At 29.4% G+C, this 25,274-nt stretch overlaps 2 protein-coding genes across 2 annotated transcripts; both read right to left on the bottom strand.

Annotated features, from left to right (window-relative positions):
- Positions 1–2,352: 2,352 nt before the first annotated feature.
- LOC145742595 (uncharacterized) lies at positions 2,353–18,560 on the bottom strand. Its single transcript, XM_082560372.1, has 38 exons — positions 18,483–18,560; positions 18,283–18,354; positions 17,960–18,059; positions 17,656–17,839; positions 17,336–17,458; positions 16,845–17,021; positions 16,122–16,262; positions 15,968–16,031; positions 15,546–15,792; positions 14,949–15,165; positions 14,557–14,722; positions 13,991–14,163; positions 13,717–13,843; positions 13,400–13,502; positions 13,129–13,333; positions 12,650–12,874; positions 12,278–12,415; positions 11,915–12,129; positions 11,534–11,719; positions 11,237–11,348; positions 10,888–11,025; positions 10,586–10,700; positions 10,297–10,484; positions 9,745–9,876; positions 9,181–9,505; positions 7,572–8,665; positions 7,283–7,406; positions 6,597–6,730; positions 6,245–6,334; positions 6,021–6,162; positions 5,667–5,834; positions 5,168–5,379; positions 4,725–4,892; positions 4,249–4,468; positions 3,908–4,059; positions 3,428–3,691; positions 3,062–3,158; positions 2,353–2,545 (listed from the first exon to the last, which is right to left on the bottom strand). The coding sequence occupies exons 1-38, from the start codon at positions 18,547–18,549 to the stop codon at positions 2,391–2,393; spliced, it is 6,960 nt and encodes a 2,319-aa protein (XP_082416498.1). The 5' UTR covers positions 18,550–18,560; the 3' UTR covers positions 2,353–2,390.
- A 443-nt stretch (positions 18,561–19,003) lies between these two features.
- On the bottom strand, positions 19,004–25,104 carry LOC145742596 (sodium- and chloride-dependent glycine transporter 2-like). Its single transcript, XM_082560373.1, has 15 exons — positions 24,998–25,104; positions 24,463–24,592; positions 24,009–24,140; positions 23,658–23,828; positions 23,179–23,336; positions 22,843–22,929; positions 22,574–22,708; positions 22,101–22,204; positions 21,562–21,686; positions 21,121–21,233; positions 20,748–20,879; positions 20,292–20,391; positions 19,914–20,014; positions 19,397–19,564; positions 19,004–19,123 (listed from the first exon to the last, which is right to left on the bottom strand). Exons 1-15 carry the CDS (start codon positions 25,037–25,039, stop codon positions 19,004–19,006), a joined length of 1,818 nt encoding a protein of 605 aa, XP_082416499.1. The 5' UTR covers positions 25,040–25,104.
- Between the last annotated feature and the right edge of the window lie 170 nt (positions 25,105–25,274).

Raw genomic sequence — 25,274 nt, forward strand, 5'->3', positions numbered from 1 at the left:
CGTTAAACTCACACTGATTCGTTATTTTATAAAAAAACTAAAATAATGATTAAAAGATATTTAGCTAGAGTTAAATCTTCATTTTAAATAGCAACATACAAAATAATATTACCAACAACATATTAAAATTTCAGAAAATTTAATCTTTAAATTTTAATAATAAAATATATTAATTAGTAATTAGTGACATTTAAATGTCGTTAATAGGAGGTTTGCGATTCGTTGGGATAATAACAAACATACTAAAAATTTAGAACTTTTAGTTTTAAAGAACAAAAGTTATCGTCTTTCAAAATTCGTCAAATAAGAATAAAAACAATAATAATAATAATAATAATAAATATAATGACAATAACAATATGTTTCGAAATCTAAGATTTCGAACCATAATAATGATTAAACGATATTTAGCTAGAGTTAAATCTTCATTTTAAATAGCAACATACAAAATAATAATACCAACAACATATTAAAATTTCAGAAAATTTAATCTTTAAATTTTAATAATAAAATATATTAATTAGTAATTAGTGATAATTAAAAGTCGTAAATAGGAGGTTTGCGATTCGTTGGGATAATAACAAACATACTAAAAATTTAAAACTTTTAATTTTAAAGAACAAAAGTTATCATCTTTCAAAATTCTGACTAGAAAGAATAAAAACAATAAATACACTGACAATAACAATATGTTTCAAAATCTAAGATTTCGAACCATAATGAATAATTGTACTATTTAATGTATTTTATGATTACAAATCCTGTAGAACTACACTTGTCAAAATACCACATTTTATTAATATTTACAAAAAATATTAATATTTAATAAAGTTATGACTAATTTATTAAAGTTGTATGAATTTTTAAAATTTAAAAAAATTCGATTTTCAACTATTTTGTTGTTCTTCCAGTTTTGACAAAATCTAAAAAAATTTTTTTTTTTTTTTTTTTTTTTGAATAAACTCCGGGGTATATTAAATGTCATCTAAACATGCTAAAAATCGTGTTTCCGTTGTATTTTACGAAAACTTGTTCTAAGCGCAATGTAAAGTTAAAAGTAATTTTTTTTGTGTTTTTTTATTTGAAGATTATATGTATACGCCGAATTGTATTTGATTTTCAGCCTTCACTATGGTGTAGTGGTTAAAGCGTTTGCGTTTCAATCCTTATCTATAAGTTCGAACCACCCCACCCAATTATTTATTTATTTTTTTTAATTATTTTGTGATCAATTATTTATTTTTTCATTTAGTTGTTTATAATGAATTTTTTTTTCTAAGCTATTTTTTAATTAATTATATTAATGAATTATTTTTTTTTAAATTATTTAATAATTAATTATTTATTTTTTAATTTTTTTTTTAAATTAATTAATGATTGGTATAAAGATAAGAAAAGCACGTGGTTAGTTATTTAGAAGAGAAATTTGTACGTAGATAGATAACAATCTGACGTAACAATAAATAATGCTTTCGTACAAAAAAAATAAACACTGGACCTCCGCCTTCGAGCATTAAGATAACTCACTTTGACTTGTACGCAGACTTACACGTTCTACAGCCTGTAGAACAGCACGACACTATACCAGACATGACGTCACAGAATATCAGGACGTTGCGAAAGAAACCTTTCGTTCCTGGCCCGCGCCGTATCTCCGAATGGGAGTTCTGGGTCCTCTTCCGGGAGCTTTCCAGATGCAGGTTTGAGTGTTTGGACTGGAGGCGGGGGAAGACCGAAAGGAATGGAAGAGGTTCCTGGGCCCAACCAAGTGCCGATTTGTTACAGGTTTAATGTTTTACTGTTACTTTTAAATTAAAAGCATAACCAAAAAAGTTTTTAAGTTAGCAGTGAATATGTTCGACAACATTTTAAATATTAGCTGATGTTAGCTTACCGTATTATTTTGTTTTTGTGTGTTAGTTGTGCTTGTGATGACACTATTATATTGTTCAAATACGAAGCAAAAATACAACAAAATATTCAAAATTTGCAACTTAAATAAATCATTCACTAATTAAATAGATGAAACATTTCATAACCTATTTATGGCGCTATTTTATTTTCAATTAAATATTGTATTGTAATAATTTAGTCGCCATGCAAGCAAAACTTTTAAAATTTCCATAATCTTAGATTTCCAACTTATATAACTTTTATTTTAAAATATATCACTTAAAGAAACATTTTAAAAATTTTACAAAATTTAATTTTTTTTTTATTCTGACTGTTCATTAAGGATTGGTTTAAATGGTCTACAGTCTATATATTAATACTAAGCAAACGACACCCTTTTGTAAAAAAACAAACAGTTTTACTTACCAAACATTTATTCGATTAAACAAATGACCAGAATTAGTATGAGAATCGTGAAAAAGAATTATTGACAATGATTAGTTTATTTCGAAACATGTTGACAAAATTTCTCCTGTGTAATTGTCTGTTTCCTCACAACAACATTGCCAGTGTTGCCCTATTGAAACAACAGCGTCGTTTACCATTGCCTGTTGGAGCAATGCAGTTTGAGAAAGTTGGAAACACTGTACAGCTGAAAAAGTATCTCAACGTTACAACATAAATAAAAATAATTTACATATAGTTTTAAACCTATTGTGCCAAAAATTTATAAAATAAAACGTTTGGAATTAAAATGGTAATATAACTAACTTCGCGCTTAAAGATAGTATTGGCTTTGGATAACCAAGGCAAACGAATTTGGCAAAAAATGCTTCTTTAATAAGAAAAACTAAAGATAACAAATGGAAGGAGGCTACACTGAAAGGTTACATAAAAAAGGAAAAAGGTAAAACCCACTGATAACATTTCATTATAATGTTTTAAAGCACCAATTGTTTATACAGCTTATAAATTTATGCTGTTTGCCAAACTAACTTAAAAAACCCATCAAATAATTCTTAGCTTAAACACAGACCTTAACTGATAACAAATTAAAATATAAACTACAGTAATTGACATAAAATATTAAAAATAAATAAGCAGTTTGATAATTTAACTTTAAGTCAATACTTAATTAACATTTTAATATGTGTTTAAAATAATTTACCTTCAACACTTTCACATTGGTTGGAGGTTAATGACATCATATAAAGTGATGTCATTCTAGCATTTAACTTTTCTATCGAGTCCAACATATCTAGATCCTAAATACAAAATCTGTTAAACTAAATTTGGAAAAATCAGAATAAAAAAATCAACTTTGTAATCGCAATATATTTAAAAGCATGTTGTTATACAGTAGCCAGTTAGGTAAAAGCTTAGGGCTGCAATTGAGTTAACGCAAAAACAAATAATATTTTAAGATTATGTGTTTTTGTTAACAAAACATATGGGATATATTATATGACCACAAGATTGGTCAAGGTTTTGTCAACTTTCTTTAAAAGAATAAAAACTATGTTGATGAACTTACCATATCGTGCAACGATGGTGTAAGGAATAAAACTAGCTGTTTGGTGCCCTCATGCGACGAGTAAAAATTGTTTGACAGCAAGGTCAGAGCCTCTCGAATATTTGACCCAGTACTTGTTGGACCGTTAAATTGAAGATGTGTTATTGTTTCAAGGGTAAGAGTTTTGTTGTTTGAAGTTACGTGGTTGTTAATGGTGTGCACCAGTGGTCGATAGAGAATGTCGGAGCCTCCAAAAGTAATAATCGTGACGTCATGTACGATATCCTGGTAACAGAAAGAATTTTTACAAAGAAGAAAACAAAAGTTCCGAAAAAATTGTTAATTCTTATCAAAAATAATCCTTATTTATAAACATTAAAAAACATAAAACTTAATAAAAATGTACTTTGTCAGAGTCTTCTAGCTAAAACAAACAACAGTTTGTTTCAAAAAAAACAAGGAAGATTAATATAAAACATATTTAGCAAATAGTAATAGTACCTCGTTAGCCATTAATTGTGTTATGTTATCAATGATTTGAGATACGAAATGTTGTGGAGACATCTCAAGCATATCATGGCTTAATGAAATCGCAATTATTATATTGATCCGGGCTACAGTGGTCGTGATTGGTTCAACCGATCCACAAGTAACTAAGAGAAAATAAAGAATATTAAATTAAAGTAACCAAGCAATTTTGTAAATTAGTTTTTGCAAAGACATTAGATAGGGTAACAATTGAAATAACAGAACAACAAAATTAAATTTCCAATAAGTTGATATCAACAAAAACTTTATAGTAACTACACTTGTATTTTTGATTGTACCTTAAAAATACTTACGGCATTCTGGTTGATTCCACGCTCCAATTCCCTTGTTTCTTAGCATTTCAACAACCATTTTACTAAACTTGCACGTTTGCTTTTTATTTTCACATGATTCGGAGCAAGCCGCCAAGTAACTGTCGTGAACCGTTGTGGAAATAAGATGTGAGTATGGTAGTAATGCTGCAGTGCATAGTTCGACACCTTTTCTTGTTTGAACTCTAGAAGCTGTAACGTTCTGGTAAAATAAACAAGTTTTTGTAAAATTAATACCTTCTTAAAACAAAATCTTTGAAAATGCATTTTCAAAACATAACCTTATTTTAAATTTAAATTCAACAAATGTAGGTAAATGGCAAAATTTAACATTTTTCTAGCAGATTTTTCTTTAAGCAATGTGTTAGAATGTTTATTTTTAGCGTTCACATTTTTAAACACAATAAATTCAATATTTTAATATTGTTTAAAATTAGTATAAACTAAATTAACATTACCTCAATGGAATACATGCAACTTGGGTCTTGGCTTAACTCATAAGCATTAAGAAACTCTGCCTCGTCATTTGCTACCGTGCCATCGGGCAATACATATTTTTGAACCATTTTAGTATCACCTGCCTTTCCACTTATGCCGTTCATCGTATCTTTTATAGGACCACGCATCTGAATGTTACAAAGTTTTTATGGGTTAACTGTTATAACATTTATTTTGTTAATAAATACCATTTACGTGCTTATTTAAAAACATATTTAATGTAGGATTTTGAAATATTTCTTAAAGTAAAAATAAAGTTAAACTGCTTCGTAAAAAAGCCACTTTATCAACAAGTTTTAAGATATACATTTGATTAATTAACTGTCACCCTATTACTTGACTTGTTGGTACTTTTTTAAAGGACCTAAGAAGTCCTTCTTACATTAAAAAACACAAAGCTTACATCAGCGTATAACGATGCAGTTCCTTCCTCGAAATCATAAGTTGCTTTATATTTTGACATCGAGCTTTCACATTCTATCACATTATCTTGTAATTTAAAGCATAGTTGTTCGTCAAGCTTAAAGGGGAATTCCTGTGGAACTAATTGGTTGTCGTTGTTTAAAGTAAACATGCTTCCATTTCTGTATTGCACCATCGTTTCACCAGATACATCTACGATAAAAATCCAATATGTAATATTTTACAACACTTTGTCGATGCGAAAACAACTACAAAATAAAACCCTGTGCCTTAAGCTTTTTTTGATTTTTTTGAAATTTTTTGGCTTTTTTTTAAAAAAGGTTAATACCGTCGTTGCAAGATCAAAATTGTAATCTCAGTTTTAAAAAAATACAGTTAAATCTTTATTCACCCTAAAAATATACCTACTACGCGTTAAACAAATACTTAATCTTGTTACATGTCAGTATGGTGTGTAAAACAATAATTAAAACACATACGGGTAGTACTGCTGTCCCTGTCCATTACAATCGTTCCCATTCCTTTATATTTGGTGGTATAAGTCAGCCACACACAACCGTTAGGTGGCACTGGAGGAAAGACGTGATAATGATAGTTACTTGTAATAAATTGACCTTTGTTTGGGTATATAAAAGCCACAGATGCAACTAAAATAAACAATAAAAAACGGGTTTTCTTTTATTATTCACATTTATGTAAAGTTAATATTGCTACCATGCTGTTTGATAATCGCAAATTTTTTTTAAAAAAATCATTTTTAGTTATTGTTATTATGGCATGTTATGTAATATTCCAAAACATTAAATAAAGTGTTAATGTACAATTAAACATACCAGGTTCGAAACCGGAATATGACATCATTTGGGTGTTCAACAATTGTTTAACGGTATCATAAACTTTCATGAAATCTTTTCTGTTTAAAGTAAAAATGTTATGTTTGTCCAGAAACAAATCGATGTCAAAATGGAATATTTTCTGTAAAAATTAAGCGCAAATTAATAACAATTACTTCGTTCCCATTAACCTTTAGTTATAGTATCCTAATATTATAAAGTACCTTAATTGTAGATCGAAATTTTTTATTATATTTAGCATCAATTTCTAGTTGTGGGTATTTGAATTCATAATTTTCCAAATATTCGTTGAACTAAAAAAGATCAATCAAATATGCAAAAGGTTTAATAATTCATAAATAAAAAGTTATACATTTCAGATAGCAATCAAAATTTATAAACAATGCTGGGTAAATTTGTTAAAATTAAAGTCATATCTAAAATCCAATCGCTTCTATTATATAGAATTTTACCCATAAAAATAAAGATTCAAAAAAAATGATTGCCTCTATAATAAATTTACTGATACACTTGGTATTCTATAATATAAGAAATTTTATGACAAACACTGTTCACCGATTTAAACATTTCTTCCAACGTGGGTAACATTGTTCCGATTTGAAGCCAATTGTAATCATAAATATATGGGATCAGTTGTTCCTCAATTATTTTCATATATTCTTCAAATAAACTATCCATAGCCCACATTTCTTAAAAAATATATCAATTTATTTATTAGAAATTTATAACAAAAATAGGTTTTTTATTTATCCTAAAGGTTTTTTTTGCTAGAATATACAAGTAGACATTTATTTTTATCAAATGAACATTACCAAAGCAAATTTATAACTTAATAAGTTATAGGTACATAAGCAATAAATATTTCTTTTATATTTAAATATAGGCAGCGTGGTGTAGTGACAAAAACGCTTGCTACACCACACATTAGGTCGTGGGTTCAATTCCCACTGCTATCATGCCCTTGAGTAAGGCGCTATTAACGGTGCGAACTCCTACTGAGCCAGCACTTAATCAGCAGCATAATTATCGGGCAATTATAATCTATAATATCTCAAACTGCCACAGGCAACTCGAGACTGGATCGGAGTAACTGATCTTACTCTATGTTTAAGTCGCGCATTCGACTTTCCCACATCGAGGGTAAAAATATATACAAAAAAATTAATGTATTAATTTAGGCATTTATCAAAAAATTAGTATTACACCTACTGAGAACAAAATGACATTAAAAAATAACTAACCGAATTCTTGATCCAAAATTTGATTAAAATCGTTCAACGCAGTAATAATTTGTTGAAAATGATTTTGTGCAAAATTAATGACGTCAACAATATCACTAGAATGCGTTTTTAAATCTTCCAACATCTGTTTTTAAAATAAAAACGAAACCAAATCAAATTACTGCCAAAACAAATTTGTAAAGAGAATTTTACCCAGAAAAAAACATCTGCAATAGTTTTAAAAGTATTCTGAGAAAACATTAATAATAAAAACGCTTTTCTATTTTTAAAAATGCTAAAAAAATCTTGCCGTAATCAGTTGATTAGTACGCTCTACACAATCCACAATTTCACTGCATGTGCTTAACAACATTCCTTCAAGTACATCGAGTGACCTGACGTCAATATCACCTCGTACGCTCCATTTCGGACCCCGACGATCGTACTCAGTCAGCGGTAAAATATTAAACTCCACCCCGCCGGTAAAATCGTCGATGTTTCGATCTGTTTCTGGTAGCCTTCTTCTTAAAGTAACATTACCAGTGCTTGTCTTAGTGTAGAAATCTAGTAACTCAAACGTGTAGTTTGCATTGCGTTGTATATTGACTTGATTCAGAATGGTATCATTAGCATTACCTTTAAGCATAACCAACTGCTTTTCGTGATATTCAAACATTGCTGGCACATTCATTTTTAAACTATCTATTGCCGTTCGTGAATATCCTGACAAGTCGTTGAATGAGTTGAAGTCAATCGATTTTTTAAGGTTAAACGATACTTGCTCCCCACCATCGGCTGAGATTTTAAAAACGAGTGCTTCATATACGTTGCCAACCGTTGAATCAGTTGTAGAATTGGTAGCGTAGTCGCCATGTGTACTTACAACATAAGTTGTACCAGCAAGCAGACTGGTTAGCACAACGTTAAGATTATTTGTTGATAAATCTGTTTTCAGGCACATTTTAAACAGATTGACATTTTCTAACTCAGGATCAAAGGGAATGCCTAACTTGGTTAGAACAGAATTAGGCACTGTTGTAGATAAGTTGCTTAGAAACGCACCAGACAAAAATTCTAACGAGTATTCCCCATTTAAATCCAAAGCTTTAACGTTTGTTTTCAGGCAAAAGTTGCAGTTTGTATAATTCCCTACTTTAACCCAAATATGTTGTTTGTCGTTGGTATCTTGATGGGTTAAAGTAACATTGGCATGACCTTTGTTACCAAGCTTTAAACCACTGCTAAGTCCAAACAACTGTTGAACAGTATTCGAATCATTTATTGGCAAAATAATAACGTCGTCAAATATACTGTTGTATGGCAAACCTAAGATTCTTTCCTTTGGATAAAAGACATGTGCATTTATATTTAAAGTTTCGTCGACCGAGTCAATTTGAGATTGTACTACAATTTAAAAATAAAAGGATTTTTGGATCATGCAATATTTATATAGTTCAAATATATAGAAAAATAAAGTCTTATTATATATAAAAGCCAGCAGCGTGGTGTAGTAATAAAAACATTCGCTACACCATGAGGTCGAGGGTTTAATCCCCACTGCTCTTATGCTGTAGCGCCCTTGAGTAAGGCGCTATAAACGGTATAAACTCGTGCTGAGCCAGTACTTAATCAGCAGCATAATTACCGAGCAGTTATAATCTCTATAATATCCCAAACTGTTTAAGGCAACTCGAGACTGGGTCGGAGTAATTGATGTTACTCTATGTTTTGGTCGCCCATTCGACCTTCCCACATCGAGAATAAATTATATATACAAAAAAAGAAGAATTTAACTTAAATATTTAAACCAAAACCTTAATTTAAAATGTTTGTAAGACACTGTTTTGTAGCCCAACATATTTATGATTTTTTGTTTTAATTGTCTTTTATTTAAATTTACATAAACAAAGATTACAAACCTTGCATTTCGTTAGTCGTAATACTCGAATGCCAATCATAATTTTCCGTATTATTTCTTGCAATCAATCTAGTTCGCATATCAATATAATCAAGTTTCGAACCTACAATGACTTCAAATCGTAACAAATTGTCATATTGGTTGACCCTATTATAGTTCGAAACAAAATGCATCGATGCATTAATATAATTACGTCTTGAGAAACCCTTGGAGAACTCTGAAAACACGATCGATGTAGTTGTTGATAACTTTGCAGCAGAATTGTTTTTTGTTCTAGCAACTCTAACAACCCATTGAGGAGTTTCGGGCTGGTCCATAACAAACAGCTATAAATAGATTTAAATATTGTAAGCTATCATTTTTTGCAAAGTTGGGGCAAAGCCTAATGTTTTAAAATTACCCTGTTGTCTACATACTTGCACATTAAAAGGAAATAATATATCAGAAATGTATAAGACAACGCAAGATAGCCATCTTACATTTTCAAAGGCATTAAACTGGCCATAAAAGAAATAATATAGTAGACATATATAATGTATAAAGTAACGCAGGATAGCCATCTTACCTTTCCAATAGAATTAAATTGGCCATCAACTGGATTTGAGATTTGTCCTACAAACTTTACAAAATGAAGTTGAAAAATTAAACCGTCTATGATGACGTCATATCCATCTGATATATCTTTGCTAGATACTTGCTAAAATTATGATTTTCATTTATAATACAAATCGCAAACAACAAAAATAAGTAGCTCAATAATGTAAATATATTTTTACCACTAGCAGCGTTGTATAAAGGTCATAACCTCAAACTTTCCTAAATGGGGTCTTGGGTTCGATTCCCACCACTCTTTTGCCAAAGCGCACTTGAGTAAGGGTTATTCACGGTATAAACTCTTGCTGAGCCAGCACTTAATCAGCAGCATAATTACCGAGCAATTATAATCTATAATATCCTAAACTGCCAAAGTCAACTCGAGACTTGGTTGGGGTAACTGATGTTATTCTACGTTTAGGTTGTAAAGTCAACCTTCCAACATCGAGGATAAATAAATATTTACAAAAAAACAGCTAATGTTTTAACTTTGTTAAGCATTTTCGAAAATTAAGACAAATACCTCTAATAAAGGATCACGGTCCATGGTATTGTTACTTGTTTTGTTAACTTTTATTTGATTTATCCACATTGGAAATTTGTCGAGAAAAACGTTGATGCTCGCTGAGATAGATTTTAGAACACCGTCTTCGTTTATTTTTGGCAAATAACTAAGGTCAGCGTAATAATTTTTGTCTGCGTCATTTGGGCCTAAAAAAATTATGGTATAAGTTTTAAATTGAATGCATGTAGATTATTTTTGCTCTAAAAATTTGGTTAAAAATATGGATTACTTGTACTTTATGGTTTACCTTTAAGCAGTTTATAAGGCCACTTTATTTTAACAGTGGATGTTTCTGGTATATACATTATACTTGCTGTAGTAGAATACAGTACTTTTGTATTACTTTTAAGTTCATACTGATTCTGAAAAAAATGTTTTTTTTTAGTTTTTAAAGACAGTTTTAACAATAAAAAATAAAAACAAACTTTTTTAATTAAACAAAAACAAAATGGAACAATTTTTTACAACAATAAGTTCAAAATAAAAAAGATTGCCTTTGAAAATCAAACCTAAATGTATCAACTTTAGATTTTTTTGTTTAAAATTTACCTTCCATTCTATTCCTTCCCCGACACTTGAAACACCTTTATCGTCAACGCTGTTTAACTTTCCCCATTTGAATATTGAACCAAGCTTGTAGGTTGTATAATCTTCACGTAACGGCCACGTTGATACATAAACACACTTCTAAAACAATAATTCTAATTTATTAAGACACATTTTTTAGATTACAACGAAAAAAATTTTTATGAATAACTTAGATCTATCAAACTAGTTGTAGGATTTTTACCAGCGCAAGGCATTTAACTAACAAGTAGCCTAATAATCTATTACATTTTTAAATATGTAAAACAAAATACTTGAAACAGGTTAATTTTGTTAAAAATAGGTTACTTACATTATTTTCTTTGTGCCAAGTTATTTTTTGAGAGACACTTCGATTTAAGCAAAACCAATCCATTAGGATGAAATCACTTGGTACAGTTATGAACGATTGAGTCACTAAATACCTAAAAAAAAATTCATTTACAAAAAGGCCAAATAAGTAAAAACAATCTAAAACAGGATCACCAACATTAAATAAATATAGAAAGTAAAAACAACTTATCAAAAATGGTTGTTTTAACAGATAAAGTCCATCAAAACTGCTAAAAACATAACATACCCGCTATAACACATTTCTTAAGTTTTTTACCTGAAAAAATATCCTTCTTCCGATGATGGTTTGAAGTTTTGAGCATACAAACCAACCGAATTTTTAGTTTTGTTCAACGTTACAGCAATTCCTTTAATCATTTGCACTTGTACGTCTAGTTTTGATCCACATTGAGCGCTGTTAAGCAATTTAAATTTGCTCTGAAAATCGACTGCTAACTCAGCCCTTTATATAAAATTTTAATTTAAAATTACTTAATAAAATCTTTACTAAAAATTAGGTTAACACAACTTTAACATAAACAAACTTATAAACTTAAATGTTAATGTTATATTTTTAAGTTTTATAACCAAAACTATTTGCATTTTGTACAAACATTTAATATAGAAAGGTTTTTTAAGCAATGATCTGAATAAATACCTCGGTTTCAATTTAAAACTGGCAATTCCACTATTCATTAACGTCATTGCTTTCCAATCTATATTTAAATGCATTAAAGGCCTCCAATGATATATCATAGACATAGTGGTGGTTATGGGTAAGCCTAGGGATGTGACGAGTTTATGTTCATAATGCAAGGGCATTGCTAGCTCGTTAAGATCAAAGCTTATCCCTTTTTGAAGCATGTTCATAAACTAGATAAAAAAATAAGTTTTAAAGCTTTACTAAAGTATGAGCAAGATGTATAGCTTAGCGATTTTATAAATACAACTTGACAACTGTTGTCACAAAAAAATACTATATATTTGACTTTTTAAAAATACATTTTTTAATTGTTTTTACCTCAACAATTTTGGCAAAATTTATTTCTTTTAGAGAAAAATATTCCAGAGCTAAAATGGGATTTATATTAACACCAAATAACTCGATTTCAAACGGGTATTTCTCTTGCATTTTAAGAATGTTTTTGGCGGTTTCAAACTGCAAAAACGTAAAAAATGTGGATAATTTAAAAAATCGACACAGACTATAACTTCAATATTCTTACCAAAAAAAAATAACTAAAAAAACAAAGATTAGGTTGCATAATAATGTCAACATATTATGTTTGTGGTATATAATAAAATTCTATACAGACAAATTAGATTTATTAAATGATACTATATTTTAAAATAACTTTTATTTTGTATTACCTGTAACTATTTATCTACATACCTGGTCAGCTATTTTACGCAAATTTTGCATGCTGGATAAAGGTAATAAAATTTCTTTAAACTCTGGTGATTTGATCCATTCGTTCAGCGGAGTTTTCATAAAATAATCAAACTTGAAGCCACGTGGAGGTAAAAACCCTTCGGTGCCCAATGTTGCTTTTAAAATATGGTTCAATTTGTTAAAGTCCAATTTGATCTCAAGAACGGTAATGTTTCTTTTTTTAATCTAGAATAATAATTAAATTGGTATACTCAGGTGAAAACAAAAAACAGGCTTTTAATAAATATTTACACAACAACCTTTAACAAAATGATTAGTTGATTGATTGTTTTATGTTTATTCTAGGAATTTAGAATTATATTTCAACTGTTACTTGTTTTATTTAGTAGTAAATACAACTAAATTTCCAACTTAAAAACATCTCAAAAAATTAAGTCGAAACGTAAAAATAAAAACTAGTTTTTATTAATTGCACTTACTGTAGTTTTTAAGCAAAATTCGACCAAATTAGGTATCGGATTATTTCCTGTGAAGTAAATATCAGTTTCAATAAAGCTGTTAAGGTATTGCTTTCCTATTGGCAATGGTATTGAAATCGGCAAATTAAAACTGTATTTTTTCGTTTCCCCAAAATTCTCTGCATTGTTTGCAAGAGATTCTAATTCAATCAATTTTAAAATCGTTCTACAAAAAAAATATAAAAATTAAAAAAATTTAATTAAGGAACTAATATTCTTATATAATATTTACCTATCTGATAATTGCCCGAATTTCGTGCCATGCATTTGCATTTGATTTTTTAAAAACTCAGTAACGTAAAATTTTAATCCAGCTCCTTCTGCTTTGCTTTGTGCTATAATATAAATATAAATAACAATTTTGACAGAAATATTTAAATTAATTTATTTAAAATTTTTTTTATATTTAACCTGTATCAATAATTTTAATTTACAAATTAAAATTTTGAAAACAGTTTTATTTACTATCCATTTGTTTTTATAAAAGGTGCTAAAAACATTAATAAAGGTATCAATATGAAAATTAATTAAATAAAAGATTGTGCTTACTTAAATTTATTATGAAATTTATTTCCTCATATGTTGGTTGATTTTTGACCAAAATTAAAAAACTAGCAACCCGAAGTTCATTCTTCTTTTTAGTATCCAACAACATTTCAGCTAGTCTTGATCGAATCTGTTAAAATAAATGCACAAAAAAATTGTTCGATTGGCATCATTTACTAAAGATTAAGTCCTAGAAAATATATTGTAAAGTTGTAATATCTATACAGTTACATTTTTTTGTTGATCAAAATCGTATAGTAAATGTATAATTAATAACCTGTAGATTATTGGCCAAGACTTCAATATTATTTATCAATTGCAAAGCATCCATGGCAACGGATGACGAAGTGCTTTGAAGACACGGAATCAACCGAGATGAGTTGAAGTATGGATGTTCAAGAAAGGAAAGGGATTGAATCGCGTTGATAGCTAATTTTTCCGATTCTAATGCTTAAATATTACATGTTTAATTTTGTTGTCGTGAATGTGAACTAATGTTTCCACGTAGAAAGATAAGAAAAGATACCGTTTTTGTTTGGGAATTGTTAAAACAAATTTAAATAGGGTTTAAGAAAGGTTTTAGCTGAGAATTGTAAAAACTATAACATTTGGTTATTGAATAAGGCATAATGCAAAATATCTTTACAAATATTAAACTTTTTGATATATTATTGCTATTTTAAAAGTTATACATAAGCTACTAACTGACTTATATTTTTGAAATGACACAAAAGTATTCTGAATAATTGCTAATCCATAAATTTGTATAAAATCTCAACATCTCTTAAAATGACCTTTTGGATAGGGTAGCACAAAACACAACCTTGTATAAAAAATACTTACTGTGTTTGGCTTTGGAGCACTCATTGTCGATGATTATTCGTAAATATTCGCTAACATCCCCAACCACTTCATTTAATCTTAAGGAAGCTGATGATGTCACGTAATGATTCAAAACTTTGCCGAGAGCCAAAGCGTTGCTAGGAGTTGGCAAAAAAATTAATATGCGCTACACAAACCAAATAAACAGTTAAAAAAATGTAAAAATTTAATATTGTTAGAATAAGTTTGAAAGTAATCTATAATAATTAATATTAGACTATTGAAAGTCTGTAATATTAAAAATTTGACAACAACTTAATCAGCTCAAGACCCGGTCAAGGACTTATAAATAAACAAAAAAGTTATGTTTATACATGCAAGATAAATATCAGAAAAAATGGCAAAACAAATACCTTAGTTTCCATCAGCATTTCAGAGGTCGGATGCTTAACATTGGTCAAGATGTTCAACAAAGTTTCACGAGCTCTCTCATTTAATTGTGATGTCCAATACGTTGTTGAGAACACTGAATAAAATGCTTGTATACAACCTTGGTTCTCAGTGCAAATATTCTGATCAGAGCACCACTTTGTGTCCATACAATCACCTAATACTTGAACCCAAGTTTCTCTAAAAGACAAACAATATTAAAATTCATTTTAGGGTACACAGTTTAAACTAGCACAAAAGTTAGAACTTACCAAGAATTATTGTCTTTATTGTCAACCTAACTTAAAAATATAACAAAATACTAAATTTTATCAAAAATTAAGGCTGTTATTAGTATTTTCTTAATTTATTTTTCTAGAAAATTTATAGAGTTTACAAATAAAGATTTAAGAAAATAATTTAAAAACTTTAGAATTTTTGTTGGATGTTTTAAACAATAGGCAGATATATATTTTTTATATACAACAATGTACAACTCATATAAACTAATTAGTAAACCTTAAACCTTCATGGAAATATCTTAAGCTAGTTAGAATTTATCATTGATTTTATTCGCTTACGTTATTTTAAGGTTATCTGAATCGTTGGATCTCAGTACAGCTTGGGTCCAAACTTCATTTATTACACTTAATGGTTTTCCCAATATCCATTTAACCAAACTTAAAAATGATGCTGTTTTTAAATCCAGATTTAGCAATGCTTCAACGGGGTCAAATGACGGGTCAAAAGTAAAGTCAAGCTCATGCAAAGTTGTGTCGACAGTTAAACTTACGTTTCGGTAAAAACGTACTAACTTTCTTTTTTCAACTAAAATTCAAATATATATGTTTAAAAATTAATTTTTTCTATAATATTTTTATTTATTATATGTCATAGAAAGTGGTAATTAAACCAATAATTTCACAAGGGCCGATTGGTGAGTGTCAAATACAAAAAAAAATTATAAAAAAATGATTTTTAAAATTAAAAAAAGTTTTATTACCATTACTTAGTCGATCTCGTCTTTTCAGACCGGTCGTATGTTTTAACTTAAATTGTTGACTAACCTATAATAAAAATAAATATTACAGGTACAAAATCTTGAAAAAATTATTCTTACAAAATCAAATTTCTGATTCAGTTTATATAAATCTGACCTTAGTTATTCCAAGAGAAAAAGGCATTTGGTAAATTTCGTTGCATGTGACATTAACAGCACCTTTACCGCGAATCAAATCATAGGAACAATTTTGAGGTGATGCATTATCCTCTATTACTGTATCCGCAAGGTTTTGTAACTACAAAAAAATTAAAGAAGGGATTAAACACTCGTATTTATTTTTAGTATCTCTTGAAGGCTTTCTAGAATATTTAGTTAAAAGGTAGTGTGAATCATATCAAAAATTTGAAGTGATAATGCCCAGTACCTTGAGTCGTTAAAATGTTTAACATAACGAACCAAGAGGTTTTGGGATTAAGTTTTACCAGGATTAAACAATATTTGCTTCAAGGGTTTATAACCCGCAACGTGGTGTAGTGGTAAGAACACTTGCTACACCACCCATGAGCTCATGGGTTCAATCCCTACTGCTCTCATGCTGTAGCGCCCTTGAGTAAGGTGCTATAAACGGTACGAACTTCTGCTGAGCCAGCACTTGATCAGCAATACAATTATCGGGCAAATATAATATATATTATCCCAAACTGTCACAGGCAACTCGAGACATGATCGGAGTAACTGATGTTACTTTATATTTAGGTCACGCATTTGACTTTCCCACATCGAGGATAAATATATATACAAAAAAAGAGATCAAATACGTCTTACTACTTAACATCATTTTCCAACTCTTTAAAATGTGGTTTAAAATGTAACATACCTGTTTGTTGAGAAAAACTTGCAACCCACTTCTTTTTACTCCAACTGGCGTGGATGCAATCAACTGTGACGAATGACGTAGATTAGACGTCACTCTTGTAACGATTGTCAGAGTTTGGTTGACTTGTTTAACGGTTATAAAAGAATCAGAATTCTCAAAATTGTTTTCAACCGTTTCCTAAAATTCAAAATATTTGTTAAAGATTTAAAATTAAAAATACTTTAAAGCTTTATGAGAAGTGGTATTCAAACATTTAACTTTAAATTATCAGTTTACATGAAAAGGTAAATGTACTAAATATTTTATCCTGGCAACCAGGGTATATTTAAAGAGCTATATATAAAATATTATATCAAATGGATCGAATGTATATTAAATGAAACCACATATACCACATGAATTAAAGGGAGCAAAAAAGTTGTATAAACTAGATCCCAACCCCCAACCCACACACATTTTAAATAAACTTAATTTTTTTTACCTAAAATTACCTCATGTTCTTCTATGTTCGTGTGCAATCCTTTGCGAATGTTTAGAGAAAAAGTCGAAATTATTCCCTTTTTCAAGTTGACAATTTGGAGATTCTCGTTTTTATTAAAAAATATCTGTTCCACCTAAAATATAAAAGCAACTCAAAAATTACCAAAATATAAAATTTTAACAAAATAAAATAATACAAATTACTCGAAAAAGATATTTATTATATTATTACAAGTTACTTTTTAGTAACTTTTAAATCAATTTAATAACGCAATATAGTTTTAGCAAAGACTATTTTTTATATTTGGGTAATTAAAAAAAAGGATTTTACCTCGCCTCGATTAAACTGAAAATAACTTGGATATCTTTCCAAATACAACGACAACTTAGAGTTAAGATCTTCGATGTAAAGCAAGCTAGTATTTTGTTGTTGAGTTATATCGTAATAACCACAGTCATGTATTAACATACGGGCTGAACAAGACGATATGATCATAAACTTGATCGATGAACATCTAGAAATGTTAAAGTAAATAAAATAAATTAACAACAAATAGACTAGTGTTGAATACATACATGACAAGGTAAATAAATAGGCAATGCCACAACGTTAACAGATGTAACTCAGGACTAACCGTATTTTAAATCCTGATAAGATACCATTGCCCTGATCTTGAACAACTTCAGCCTCGTAACTGTACGCATAATGTCTTCCAGTTGCAAACTGATGCGAATCTACATAAAAATTAATGAAAATTTGAAACTTTGTATGTAATATTATTTAAAAAGCAAAATCCTAAAATTGTTTAAATGACATTACACAATAGTTTTATTTTTCTTCTTAGAAATATATTTATTAGCGTAGGCCTGCGAAGTAGGAATTGCAATTTTTAACATTTTTTAAAAAATTATCAATATAAACAGTAATCGATTTAAGCATATATATTTTAAGACCTACTTGTACATTTGCCGGGATATAAGAAAGTTCGCTTTGTAATTCTTGGGGTTCTAGCCCTACGCCTTCCTGCTTCTAAAAACATAAAACCACTTTTCAACTACAATAAATTAATTTATTTAAAAACATAACAAAAAAGCATTTAAAGTCAAAGTTGTATTATCGTTAGGTTTTATACTAACTTGCAATATATTTAAACTTACCTGCAGTACTTTGAAGTAGTAGCAATACAGCTATAACGCAATACCATAGAAACTTCATTGCCTTCATTTATCCTATTTCATTAAGTTACACTAACAAATTTAACTAATCAAATAATGTAAATATTAGGCTATTACTGTGTTCTTAAACTATTGTAAGCAATTTATGGATATACTTTATGTAATGGGCAACTAATTTGAGTTTTGAAATTCTTGCACTTTTGTTAAAACTGTACTTATTTAAACCTTTGAACCTCCCTACATTTAAACCTGCAAACCTAGCTAGTTTGTAAACAACCAATAGTCCATAGCGGGCAGACCTACAGGCGACAAATCTGTATTTGTTTTTGCCTTGAAGTGATTAAAGGCATTTTAAGCAAAACATTACACTGCGGCTTTCTACAAGCGCTATACTTTGACTAGAAAAACAGTGTAACTCTTAATGATTGCTTAGTATTAACGTAATGGTAATGTAAGTTTGTATACTCATAATAAATATATATCATATTTGATAACTGCCAAAACTATGACCACGCAATGTTTTTATTAATTGAACTTGATGATTTCTTTGAGTATATTCCTTTGCGGTCAGCATCTAAGTAAGGTCCCCAATCTGATTCTGGCTGGCAAGACTTCTTAATACGCTGCATTGAAGCAAAAGTTTTACACAAATTATGTTTAAAATTTTAATACAAAGAATATATGGTTATTAATATTAATTTAACCTTTCTTTATACATAGCCTTTTTGTTAATAAATGCCATCTATTGATATATAATAGCGTCAACTTTTATTAATACCTGTATATAGGCTACTTTTACCTATTTTTAACTCCACCAGCTACCTTGAAAAAAATATCCTAATATTTTAAGAATTACCAATAAGCTTTTTTCATGCAATAGTTTTATGTAAATTCACCTGAAGTAAATTTCCTTTTCTTTTCCAAACTTGATGTACTGCAACGAGAGGTATAAAAATGGCGCTGGAGATGAATATTAACCAGCCGATGACGTTGGCCCAAATAGGAAATTTATAATCATCTAAGTGCAGAGGTTGGTGACTTATCAAACTGTACACGAATATAAACTAAAAGGAAAATAATAGTTTAACCGTGGTCAAGTAATTTAATATATAACAAGGCTTAGACATAGGCCCATTTGTTGCCCCAACCCAATCTTGAGTTGACATTAGCTGTTTTGGATAAAATTGAGCTTCGTACCATTTGTTGTGCCATGCTCAAAAGCTCTACAACATTAAATAAATAGGGACCAAACCCATGGCTTCATGTTGCGAAGCTTACTGTCCTTAACATACACCAGGCTGCAGGTAAATTATCAACCAAGAGAACCAAGTAAGTATGCAAAAATAATGAAAGTAAGCTTCTGAAAATAATTTTTTATGTTAAACTATAAGTTAAAATGTTTTGTACACTTACACTCAATACGCCAGGAGATATTACAGACCACGTGATCCTCCAGTACCAGTTGGGCGAAACTGACGTCATCATTTCAATGTCTTTACAGAAACGATTTAAACCTAAAAATTAAGTTAAAATTTGTGACCATTATCCTAATTATTTGCAAGTTTGTAAAAGGCGTTTAGCCGACTTAACAGTCTAATATTGTGTTTCAAACCCATGTATTTTAACTTCATTTCCTTTAACATATTGTAAACCTGATTAACTAGACTAGTTATTTTCAATGATACTTTGTTTTAACTCTGCAGGTGTAAGTATCATTATGATCATATAAAATCACACCGATAGTTGTAAAAATATTGCCAACTTAACAAATGTATTAACTTAAATACGCACCATACATGTATGAAATAGATAAAGTTTCTATAATGGCACAGATCATTAAAGAGTAAGGTGCTGCGAAAGTATCAAGGATATGCAACAAGTAGAACCCACCCTAGAAATATTATAAAAGGTTTTAAAAAAAATGTCAGACTTAGTAATTTAAGACAATCAAAATAATAAGATTCATTGCCTTGAAATATAGATTTTAGCACTAGTTATTAATTAGCTATTAACAAGTTTATTTCCTAAAATTCAGCATAAAATTAGTGGGATTTGAACTTGATATCCTGGGTTTAGTTTCCACAAATTACATTTTAAAGACCCTAAAGTTGGAATTTCTTTTTTATTTTGGCGCTTTTGTAGATTACTCCTAATTGGTGAATTAATTAACTAGCTAAATTAAATACGGTAACTAAATATTTACAAAAAAAGATAATTTAAATATTTGTTCGACCCACTAACACAAACCTGTGTAGTCAAAGGTAAACCCAACAAAGCGAGACACAAACATACAACAAAGGTCACTAAGGTTTTTCTGTGACGTAGATATGCTGGAAACGCGTCTGTCAGTGACGTAACAATAGTTTCTAAAGTTGCAAACTGAAAAAATAAAATAACAAATTATAAAAAGAGTTTTAAATATTTTTTTTAAGATTACTTAAATTTTTTTGAAACACAAATTTTAACTGCAATGGTTTGTGCTAAGCCAAAATCTTTGTAAGTATGTGAAATAATTGTATAACTGGTATTTTTAAAAGTTGTTGTGCAATTTTAAACCCTATTTTTGCATTTTTGAGTCTTGTTTGTTAATGCATTTTGTGAAATATATTTATTTACGAACCATAGTCCCTAGACCTAATGCGACAAGCATTAGAAAGAATACGATTGACCAGAGAGATGCAAAAATCATTTTTGTCAATGCTTCGGGATAAACAACAAACGCTAAACCTGGCCCTAAAAAATTAATGTGTAAAAAAAGGTTAAAAGTAGAACTAGTTCAATAAAACAGTAAATGTATTTGGTTCTGTTAAGCCCTAAAAACAGATTGCATTAAATACTGTTTGGGAAATATATTACATCAAAAACATCCGAAACTTACAAAGATATTTCAAGACAAAGTACCAAATAATATCCTATTTACTTTTAGGCGCCAACCTTTCCAAATTAAAAATTATTACTGCAAAAAATTATGATGATAACTACATAACAATGTACCTAACAAAGTATTTTTTCTTTAATTTTTTTCAATTTTATTTAATTTTTTCAACAACATGTAATTTACCATCTGCTGCCACGTTACTAATGTCAGTTTCAAGCACGTGACTCATGTAGCCAATCACAGCGAAGATGGTGGTGCCAGCGAAAATACTCGTGAATGAATTTGTTGCAACCACGAGAAAGGAATCTCTTGAAAAAATAATTAGTTAAAAAAATAATTTTCCTTTTTTGGGGGAGTATAAAAGACTTGTGTGTCAAAAATGTTTACTTACAAAAAATGTATTGAGTGGTATAAAACACTGATTTAAAAAAGTCTTCTATCAAATGTAATATAATGTGAAAAGCTTTAAGGCCAAGCTTGTAATATATATGGAAAAATACTTTCTATTCACATCAGTTTTAAATATGCTATATAGCGAAGGCTTTTAGAGTTAAATTTTAACGAGTCGTATATTCGAAATTAAATTATATTGTAAATTTAAACCTATAACTACATTTTAAATTGTAAAATTGTATTATTTTTATTCCTTGTAATTACTTCAACAAATAAAAAACTTTCTATGCTTATATTAAATATATTATTAGTAATTTTAAATAAGTTACCGGTAGCAGTTGTTGTTAAACTTGTTATATGATGAAAGGGTGATCAAGCCACCCCAGGAAGCTGACAGAGAATAAAATATTTGAGTTGCCGCATCTCGCCACACCTAAAATTTCAAATTCTTAACAATATAAAAAACACATTAACAGTCTTTAGTACACCTTTCTTGTTTATCATATTAGGTATTTACTGATACACATTGCTTGTTAATTGAGGTGTTGATTAAATATTGGCTCAGCAGGGGTTTATACCGTTTGAAGCGCCTTACTTAAGGAGTATATCATAAGAGCAGTGGGATCTAACCCAAAGCCTCATGTGGTGAAGCCAATTGTTCTGACCATTACACAACAACTGATTTATTAATGCCCTACGTAAGACTGAATTGACATAGAAGCAGGGGAATCTAACTTTAAATTTTAATATGACTAAACAATCTTAAATTTAAACAACTTTAAAGTTTTAGTACTTCCCATACCTTGGCTTCTTTTAATTTTTCCCATTTCGGTTGGAAAAAGAATCGAATTCCATCAGCAGCGCCATCCAGTGTTACACCTCGTATCAACAATGCAGTCAAAACAAGGTAAGGAAAGGTAGCGGTAAAATAAACAGCCTAAGAGTTAGAATTTTTAGTTTCTAATTTCATGTGGCAATTTTTTTTTGTTCAATACGCAAAAAAATGTTTAACGTATTTAGAAAGTATTTATATGTGTAAATATTTGGAATGTAGAGAAGTTTTTATTTTACCTTTCCTGACGACTTGACTCCTTTCATCAGACATAGAAAGATTATAATCCAAGATAACATCAACACCAAAGCCAGTTCCCATTTAAGCTGAATAAACCAAATAAAAAGAGCTTAAAAAAATAAAATTTTCATCTATAGTATCATGTATTGAAACTGATATCAGCCAAATTACATTTGAAGATGATGCTACAACTAAAACAGTGATATAATATAAGCTATAATGTATAAAAGCACTTTAATGCTAAAAGTATATAAACCTTTGTCCTAAAAGGAAAAATTATAATGTTTCAATAAAATAAAATTTAATAAAAATAATTCTAGCAATATTTAGTTTACTTTGCCTAAGTCATCAACACTGTCTGTTAACTCCAACACTTTATACTTCCAGTAATCCTCACTCGGACTAGTACGGTTGTAGCAATCATTTTGAATGGTCCCGTTTGAATCGTTGTAAGAAAGAATCAAACCTCTTCCAGTAGAAGTATTGGCATAAACTGACAAGTCTAAAATTAAATTAAAACCCATAAAATCTGTCTAAGGGTTCTATTTGATGCAGTTCGTAGGATCAATATATACAGAACATAATAAGCCAACATATAACACCTTATCAGCAGCTTATTATTAACGGCCATTATAATCTATAATATCCCAAACTGTCAAAGGCAACTTAAGACTGGGTCGGGGTAACTAATGTTACTCCATGTTTAGGTCGTGAAGTCGACTTTTTAACATCGAGAATAAAAAAAATATAAAAAATGAATATCTTGTCATTGCGTACTATTTATTTTTATGTTTACATTTAACATAACACTTACTATCAGTTGCTATCGTCATTTCAACGCAAGTTGTATTCCATAGTTTGTTACATTTAGCCCAAGGTAGTTCTTTAGCAAAAGATGCGATTAAATAAAACATAGCATAGGTGATCAAAACGTTGTAATATATTCCAACATAACAGCTAACAATAACCATGGTAATCCCTAAACCTAGAAAAAAAGTTAGTTATATAACGGTAACGTGTGTGGATGTTTGCTTTTTTGTTTATGTACGGTGTTTTATTATATCATCGTTATCTTTTCGGTTTAACGCCTTTTCGTCTACGTCACTACCACCTTAAGTTTTGCTTTAATTAAAAAAGCTTTATATTAGAATTTTTTTACAGTTACCTTTAAATATGGGGATACAATTAAAAGCGCCCAGAGGTCCCTGGCTCGAAAACTGTCCCAGTGCCACTTCTAAGAAGAATATAGGAAGACCGGCCAGGAGCAGCATAATTAGATACGGTACAAGAAACGCACCTGGCAATAAAAAATTTAACAAAATGTAAATACTGTAATTTTTTTTTAAAGAAACCTAGTTAATTTTGAATAGTATTGCTTTAAATATAGGTTAAGTAATTTTTACTAACGATAGTCATCTAAAGTAGATTAAAACATCATTATTGTCCTTCCAAAAAACAATATAAATACAATGCTGTGCTTAAATAGCGATCCTAAGTGCATTTAGTCATTAATTTTAGTCATTAACATGAATAATTAAGCCAGAACTACTTTTGAGACCAATAAATCAAGTAAGGTAAACCTATAATAATGTAAATCCACAATAAAGTAACAGTAGTACCTCCACCGTTTTCGAATGCCAAATAAGGAAATCTCCAAACGTTTCCCAACCCAACTGCATACCCGATCATTGACAGCAAAAACTCGGCCTTGTTCGTCCAATTCCCCCTCGTTCCCAAGTCGCTGCCATCCTGTAGAAAAAAGGGGCAAAAGTTAATTTTGTATTGCCTGTGAAATTTTTTGTTATTAATTTATAGATTTGATAACCATGAGAACAGGGTCCTAAATTGGAGTTAAAATGAACCTTGAACCTTAAGTTAGGTTAGACGTTTTTCTATGTAGAGTAAAGGTCAAATCCAGATGGTATTATAATTTAACTGAAAATCTACTAAGAAGAGATTTCAAGTTTATTTTTTGCTTTTTTAGGTCCAAATATTAAGTGTTTAGGTATAAAAATGCTAACATTTAGTATGTTCATATGTTTATACACTTAACGAATTTAGGCAAAACAAAAAAATGTAAAAAAGAAAACTCCTTCTTATAATTTTTAAAACATTTTTCTACCAATCTTAAAACAAAAAACTTGCTGAACTTACCGGTGTTCGAATGCATCTTGAAGTTGGATATACAGAGTTCATATTTCATCATTGTTTTTTCATAGTTAGTTTAAAAATATAACTAAAAACAGAAAACAGCAAAATTAATTTTTAAAACAGTAATAGCGCCAACTACTATAAATTTAACAGTTTGCAATTTTAGTAAAACAATCTCATAAAGGTAGTTTAAACTTACCTCTATATATTTAATTCTTCTAAACTTGGTTTTGTTATATTTTTACATTTCAAATAATTTTTCCAACTTCAATTTAAAAAC

This window comes from Corella eumyota, chromosome 2 (assembly GCF_963082875.1).
Source record: "Corella eumyota chromosome 2, kaCorEumy4.1, whole genome shotgun sequence".
Taxonomy (NCBI): Eukaryota; Metazoa; Chordata; class Ascidiacea; order Phlebobranchia; family Corellidae; genus Corella; species Corella eumyota.

Bases quoted from the DNA above. Each gene is read 5' to 3' on its own strand.
- LOC145742595 (XM_082560372.1), bottom strand. From the start codon at position 18,549: ATGAAGGCAATGAAGTTTCTATGGTATTGCGTTATAGCTGTATTGCTA. The intron at 13,844-13,990 runs GTTATTAATTAT...TTATTTTAACAG, and splicing joins TCTTGGCCAATAATCTACAG to ATTCGATCAAGACTAGCTGA. The intron at 3,692-3,907 runs GTACTATTACTA...TTCTGTTACCAG, and splicing joins CACAATTAATGGCTAACGAG to GATATCGTACATGACGTCAC.
- LOC145742596 (XM_082560373.1), bottom strand. From the start codon at position 25,039: ATGAACTCTGTATATCCAACTTCAAGATGCATTCGAACACCG. The intron at 22,709-22,842 runs GTAAAATAAAAA...TCTAACTCTTAG, and splicing joins GAGTCAAGTCGTCAGGAAAG to GCTGTTTATTTTACCGCTAC. The intron at 20,392-20,747 runs GTTTGTGTTAGT...TAATATTTCTAG, and splicing joins GTTTACCTTTGACTACACAG to GGTGGGTTCTACTTGTTGCA.